Source organism: Ailuropoda melanoleuca, chromosome 13 (genome assembly GCF_002007445.2).
Source record: "Ailuropoda melanoleuca isolate Jingjing chromosome 13, ASM200744v2, whole genome shotgun sequence".
Lineage (NCBI taxonomy): Eukaryota > Metazoa > Chordata > Mammalia > Carnivora > Ursidae > Ailuropoda > Ailuropoda melanoleuca.
This window is the reverse complement of record NC_048230.1, coordinates 26,505,901-26,513,350: the sequence shown is the minus strand read 5'-3', so window position 1 is coordinate 26,513,350 and position 7,450 is coordinate 26,505,901. Positions and strand designations below refer to the sequence as shown.

The 7,450-nt window shown below is 51.2% G+C and overlaps 1 protein-coding gene across 1 annotated transcript in view; it reads right to left on the bottom strand.

Moving 5' to 3' along the window:
• Positions 1-7,198, bottom strand: part of LOC100474468 (primary amine oxidase, liver isozyme-like) — a 15,786-nt gene extending 8,588 nt beyond the window's left edge. The window contains 4 exon segments of the mRNA XM_034639884.1: positions 224-353; positions 1,060-1,345; positions 5,418-6,001; positions 6,003-7,198. Coding sequence (XP_034495775.1) covers positions 224-353; positions 1,060-1,345; positions 5,418-6,001; positions 6,003-7,150 — 2,148 coding nt within the window. The 5' untranslated portion in view covers positions 7,151-7,198.
• Between the last annotated feature and the right edge of the window lie 252 nt (positions 7,199-7,450).

The following is a 7,450-nucleotide window of genomic DNA, read 5'->3' as shown; positions in this document are numbered from 1 at the left end:
AAGGAGAGAGGATCCTGAGGCCTGGCTTTGTGAAGGACGAGCCTGCCTCCTACAGTAGCCTTGGACATGAGGTTTCAGCTCACCAGCCCAGGAAAAATGTGAAATCACAAAGCTTTCTTTCTTAGTAGGTTCTAAAGACCCCCAAGAAATCTGGCTTAGGAGCAAATCCTCCTTGCTTCCCTCGCCTCCCGCTCTCGCCTCCCCCTCCTCCCTCTCAGCTGACCTGCCCTGCAAGGGTCTCGTTGTTGATGAAGTCGGTGAAGTCCACGGCGGGAGTCCAAGGGTCGTTCAAATTGTAGACACTGGTGCTGCTGGGCTCCGCCTCCTTCCGCCGGGTCACCGCCAGCTGGTACCTAGGGAGATTTGGGTTAGTTCGCGAGGTCATCAGCCTGTCCTACTGCCCGAAGCTGCACAGACGAGGGAGCACAACGGGGAAATAGCACAAAGGTCTCGTGGTGTCGAGCCTCGTTTTCATTCTCTGTACACTTGTTCTCTGTCTCTCTGTCCCATGGAGTTCTCGAGTTTGTTCCATATCCCGTTTCTCCAGGGTCCACTGGCCCACTGTTGAGACCTCAGCTGGGAATGGCATCCTCACACGTCCACCCGGACCCGAGCCCACACCCCGGAGGACTGTGTGCGGATATGGCCTGAGTCCCAACTTCAGTCCGTTCCACGATGTCAAATGCCTGGATGTTAGGGCGGATCCCTCAGACCCATGTTCCTCACCTACTCTTTGTTCTTTCCTCCAACTTTTACTGTGAACATTTTAAACACGCAGAGAAGTTAAAGCAAGGCGCAGTGAACACCGTGTACCCACAACCTAGATCCCACCCCAACATCTTAGTATATTTGAGTCAGCACGGAACTCTCCATCCAACCAGCAGGCTTCATTTTGGGTGACATTAAGATCATGGCCACAGGAAAGTGTGTGTGTGTGTGCGTGTGTGTGCGTGCGTGTGTGTGTGCATGCACACCCACGGGGGATTGGGGCAAAGTAGCTTCTCAGCAACATGGGCCCTTAGGTCCACCTCCTCCAGCCGCTGTCACCCTGTCACTCACCTCCCCCAGCTGAAGGCTCTCTCCAAGGAGCTGTTCTGGGGCAGCGGCTCCCCAGCAAGGCCGAGCGGCTGGATGCGGTAGCCCCGCGGGTGACCCCACTTGTTGCTGTGGTTGCTGGCCAGGTACACGTAGCGGGGTATGGTGCCTCCCAGGGGGAAGGCGGCCTGCTCCTCGGTCTCCAGCCGCTTCCGGGTCACCTGCAGACTCTGTATCTGGTGCTCGGGGCTCCAGGGTACCGCTGTGGGGATGTAGGTCATGTCCTCGGCCCAGACCCAGTTCTCCAGTCCTGCGGAGGAAAAGTGGGAGGGAGGGCTGGTCATGCAGCTGCCCTGTCCCCTCTGGACTCTGTCCCCTCCCTGCCCCTCACCGCTTCAGAGTGGGGCCAAGGAGAAATCCGGAACGGAGTGTGTCCCTGCTTCCCTTCCCTCTCCCCAAGATCTCCCCGATCCAGAGATTTGGAGAAGGTCTTTCCTCCTGATGTCATCTCTGGTAATAATCCCAGATGCCTTGTGATTGGGCCTCCACTGACCTCCTCCCTTTGAGGGCCTTCAAGGGAGGATGATGGACCTGAGGTGGGAGCAGCCTAGCCGGTGACGTGCAGAGTCTGACTCCTTCTGACCCAAGGAAAGGGTCTATGCCTCATGTCTGAAGCCCTACAGCATCACCAGGACTGCCCTCTCGTGAACATAGTAACAGCTGTAGCTCACATTTATTACTCGAGGAGCTCTGCATCGCAGGGCGTTGGTACGTTACTTGTACTACGACCTTGTGAAGGAGGAACTACACTTGTGCCCATTGTATAGATGGGACAACTGAGGCTTAGAGAATTTAAGTAACGTGCTCTGGCTTGTCACCAAGGACATGGGGTTAGCATCGTGGTGGTGCTGGGGACCCTGATCTTGCTCTCGCTCTACACTGCCCACACAGCAGCACACAGAGGAGAGCCACATAGAGCGGGCGTGGACAGCAGACAAGCAGGCCAAAGGGAAGGGAAATCAGAGCCTGGGGCCCAATGCTGCCGGAGCTTGGGGGTGCTTCCTATCATTTGGGGCTTGGCAAGGAATTAAGAGCAGGGCCAAGGGCACAGTCTGTTCTTTGAGCTCTGGGCATTTTGAATGATTTTCTTAGAATCTAACGAGGTACCCTATTAGGAGTCAACTTAAGTGACCTGGGACTAAAGAGCCGTAAATGAACACATGCCGAAGCTCCCGCCATACCTTCCAAGGACCAGCAGAGAGCAGAGACTGGTGAAGTAGACTCTGGCTTTCCTTCTGTGGATTCACTGCCCCCAGTCCACACCCCAGGGTTTCTACCCGTAGGTGACAATGAAAGGCCAACAGTTGTTTCTGGAACATCCACACAGTGGGCTCATGTGGACAACAAGAACAACAACGGCTATTCCTTCTCACTACGGGTCAGGCGTGGTTCAAGGAGCTTGAAGAGCCGTCCTTGCATAGGGGCGGAGATGAAGAGAGATGCGCGTGCCGGGTAGAGCACACACGCAGATTTTCCAGCTGAGTCCAATGAGAGAGCCTAAAAGCAACGATGTCCCAGTGCTCATGAGCACTCCCGGGACCCAGGGCTTGTTTTCTAAAGAGTATTCTCCAGTAAAAAGGAACCAGAGCTCCTTGGAGAAGCTGTTGGATTCCAGGGCTGGAGCAGGGAAGATACAAGATTAAACTGGAACATCCTGGGGCCCCTGGCCGGCTCGGTGGGTTAAGCACCTGCCTTTGGCTCAGGTCATATCTCCAGGTCCTGGGGATTGAGCCCCGAGTCAGGCTCTCAGCTCAGCGGGGAGTCTGCTTCTCCCTCTGCCTTTACTTCTCCCCCTGCTTGTGCTCACTCTCTCTCTCTCTCAAATGAATTTTAAAAAAATTGGAAAAACCTGTGCTGCACAAGGAAAGCAGCACTCAAAAAAGGATGGAGGCATATCGAAAGGACACAAGAACCAACCGGAAGCATCTCCCAGCGGACAATACTGGAACAGTGCAAGGAACAGAATAAATGATCCTGCTGGGCCGTAACCCTTAAAATAAAATAAACATCCATGAATCTCTGCAGTTATGAATAATTGCATATATAAATCAATGTAAAAGGAGGATAACTTTTCCTTGTGGAGAATTTTAATTAATCCATGTATAAAGAATGAGGAAAAAAATTTGAAATGACCAGTAGGGAAATATTGCAGTAATAATTCTTGCCAAAAAAAAAGTCTACCAACAGATGCTAAAAGTTACTGGGCAAGAATTTAAGAAGAAAAGAAATAAGATATTTGCATAGCATCAAAGTAATTGTTCCAACATATTTATTAACTGCAAATGGAAAATACTAACTTTTAAAAAAATTTATTTATTTATTTGGTTATTTATTTATTTAACAGAGAGAGAGAGCACAAGCAGGGGGAGTGACAGGCAGAGCAAGAGGGAGAAGCAGGCTCCCTGCGGAGCAGAGATCCCAATGTGGGGCTTGATCCCAGGATCCTGGGATTATGACCTGAGCTCAAGGCAGATGCTTCACTGACTGAGCCACCCAGGTGCTCCAGAAAAGAACTAACTTGCACTATGGAGAAAGCCAGAAGACATCATCTTCACCAAGTGCTTGGGGTCAACATCACTGGTAATAAAACATATCAACCTCATATATCCCTTGATATGATGCACTGAGAAGGGCATAATATCATTTGTCTGGTTTTCTTGTAAAAAAAGAAAGTATGATCTCAATCTAATCATGAGAAAGTAACAGAGAAACCCAATCTGAGAGACGCTGTACAAAATAATGACCATAATCTTCCCTAGTGTCAAGGTCATGAAGGACAAGAAAAGCCTAAGGAGCTGTCACAGATTGGAAGAAATTAAGGAGAAAAGTCACCTAAATGCAGTGTGGGATCCTGGGTTAGATCCTGGAACAGAAAAAGAAAGTTAATGGAAGAACTAATAAAATTCTAATAAGGTCTGTAGTTGAGTTCCTAGCTCTGTAATAATGTTAAGCGCCTGGTTTTGATTGCCGTACTGTGGTCGTGGAAGATGTTAACATTAGGGGGAGCTGGGTGAAGGGTATATGGGAACTGGGCAATGTTTGCAACTTTCCTTAAGTCTAAAATTATTTCAAAAGAGAAAGTGTTTTGGGGGCACCTGGCTGGCTCAGGCGGAAAAGCATGGAACTCTCAATCTCGGGGTTGTGAGTTTGAGTCCTATGCCGTGTGTAGAGATTACTGAAAGAAAGAACGAAAGAAAGAAAGAAAGAAAGAAAGAAAGAAAGAAAGAAAGAAAGAATAAGAAAGAAAGAAAGAAAGAAGTTTTGGTTTTTTGGGTTTTTTTTAAGAGAAAGTGTTTTAAAGTCCTCATCATTAATCCTCAAACAGTCTTACTAGGAATGCTCTGTTACACCATTTTTACACTGAGGTAAACTGAGGCACAGAGCAGTTAAGCATAAAAATGTTTCTATCAAACACATTTTTCAAAGCACTCTGCATGTTCTCCATTCCTCCATTAGAATGGAAGCCTCTTGAGACTAGGGATGTTGTTTCTTTTGTGAAATTGCGTTAGTGCACTGATTGGCACAAATATGCCTTCATGGGGCGCCTGGGCGGCCAGTTTGATTAGGCGTCCGACTCTTGACTTCAGTTCAGGTCATGATCTCAGAGTCGTGAGATGGAGCCTTGTGTTGGGCTCCGTGCTGGGTGTAGAATGTGCATAACACTCTCTGTCTCTCTCTCTCTCTCTCAGGGCACCTGGGTGGCTCAGATGGTTAAGCGCCTGCCTTCAGCTCAGGTTATGATCTCCAGGTCCTGGGATCGAGCCCTGAGTCAGGCTCCCAGCTCAGTGGGGAGTCTGCCTCTGCTTCTCCCCCTGCTTGTGCTCTCTGTCTCTTTCTCTTTCTCTCTCTAATGAATAAATAAAATCTTTAAAAAAAAAAAAGAGATTCTCTCTCTCCCTCTGCCCCTCCCCCACTCCCTCTCTCTAAAAAAAATTGCATTCAGTAACTGTTGTTTGCACGAGTGATATGGTGTTATGTGAAAAAACGGAAGTGGCAAAATATATATATGTTATGATCCAAATTTGGTAATAAAAATTCTAAATATTTATATCCATATAGCATATTTACAGATGGTATACAATATAACAAATGTTATAATTTATTAAATATTGCAGATGCCATATTTAAAAATATGGAAGAATTTTTTTGTTAAATATGGAAGAATAAACCATCTGCTAGGATGAAAATCTCTGAGGAATCCGACTTTCACCTTTACTTCATACGCTTTCATATTCTTAATGTTTCAATGACAATTCGTAAAGCTAGGCATGGAGACCTCAGCCCCTTCTGCCAGAACCCTTGCTTCCCCAGGGATGTCGTACCTCCTACATCCAGATCCACCTTGAAGTGCGCGCTGTGAGTGTGGACGGTGCCCAGCGCGTGCTCCCCAACCTGGTTCCCGTACCTTCGGGCGGTCCCAAAGAGGAACGTTGAGCTGATGTAGCCGGTGGCATGGAGGCGGACTTCTATGGCCCCACTGGGGTGGAAGATCATATCCCACACGTAGTCATAGTTGAGCATGGTCGACACAGATCTGACAACCAGCACTGTCTCTGCAAGGCCCCCAAAATAGTGGGAGTGGATATCTGAGTGGTGTCGCCTCAGGGGGAGGCCCTGGTTCTGTTCAAACACACAAATGGCATCATGTATTGTCTTGGGGGTGTGGGATTCCAGAAGGAAGTGCCAGTCCACATAGGTGGCCAGGTAGGGGCAGTCCACCCCACGGGTCAGAGTTGAAGAGAAGTGACCCAAGCCAAATCCACCATCTGTGTACCGGCTTCGCAGGGCAGAAGGAGAATTTCCACCATAAACGGCCAAGGCCTCTTGGAGGCTGATCTCATAAGCTAGTCGTTCTCCCCGGAAGCGGATGTCAAAGATCCTGGGGCCGCTGAAAGCTCCAAGGCCAGGAGAAAGTCCACAATGAGGAGGTCACTCGACTCCCCTGGACACTGAAGCGGGGGCCCTGGGGATGGAACTGCAGAGGAGGAGCTGGACCGGGAGGCCCCTGGGACTTGAGGGACCAGGACCCACCTGTGCCGTTGTCTGGGACCAGCACCACGTTCACCAGGCCGGCCTCAAACTGGTCCTCCAGCTGGGCCAAACTCTCATAGTAGCGGCCTTGAAAGAACACCTTCTGGATGGTCCAGTGGGCGGGGTCCAGAGCCTTGTGGTCTACCAGCAGCTCCAAGCCCACAGGGTGCAGGAAGAAGCCGGCCCCTGAGATGTTGTAGTAGAGGCCAAACCAGGTGGCCCGGTCCCCTGACCGCAAACCTCGGGGGGCCGTGTTCATCGTCACTAGGTTCCGTCCGTGGCGTTGGTAGAAGCAGCAGTGGTGGAGAAGACCAGCGGCCTGGGGCAGCTCTCTGTCGAAGATCAGCTGGTCTATGTCCAGGTACTCTCGCATCAGCACGGGGCGGCGGTGATAGGGCAGGGGGCCCCCGTGACGCTTCACCGTCACGTCCTGCAGGTGGGTGGGGTGTGGCAGTGGCCCCACCACCAGCTCACTCACGTTGGGCTGGGGCTGTCCGCCAAAGAAGACGATGGCCAGCGCCTCCCGGGAAGGTGGGGGGCTCCCTTTGTCCAGGTGGGCCAGGGCTGCAGCCTTGGGGGGCAGGTGCAGCTCCACTGAGAAGACGCAGTTGTCCGAGGGGCGGGCCTGGGCTGCATCCACCAGGCCTGGCCCTAGCTGTTGGGTCAGGAAGCTCATGACAGCTGTCAGCTCCTCCAGGCTCAGGTCTGCGAACAGCTGGTTCTGGCTGGGGTGTGTCCGGGGCTGGGCAGTGGGGGACACGGAGGGGCAGCGGGGGGGCTGGCTGGGTTTACATTCCCTCCCCACTCCTTTCTCACTCCCACCTTCACCCATGCCTGTCACCAGCACACTGCACAGGGACAAAATAATGAAGATAGCCATAGTTAAATCTTGTGGATGGTCCTTAGGCTCTCGAATCATTATGCAGAATGGGAAATAGATAAAAGACAGGACCTGGGTGCGGGATGTCTCTTTGAGTCTCTGGAGTTTCCTGGTTCCTGAGCGGTGCTGCTGGGCAAGAGGCATGTTGGGCGCATTGAAGACAAGCAGCCAAAGACAGACGGTTGGGTGGGGGTAGGGGTGGAGCTGGACGGGGCCAGGGGTCAGGCCAAGCTCAGGAGGTGGGGCTGAAGTATGAACCTGGACTTTAAGTGGCCCACGTAAGCCTCTGTCCTCCTGTTCCAAATCAAACACTCAGGGTCAGGGTTGGCGATCCAAGTTGGGGGAAGGGTGGGTTTTGGAAAAAACACAGCTGGGGGGAGGCAAGAGGAAGAAGGAACAGGGACAGAAAGGGACTGTCCTTGGGTTCTTCCTCCACCTTCCAGA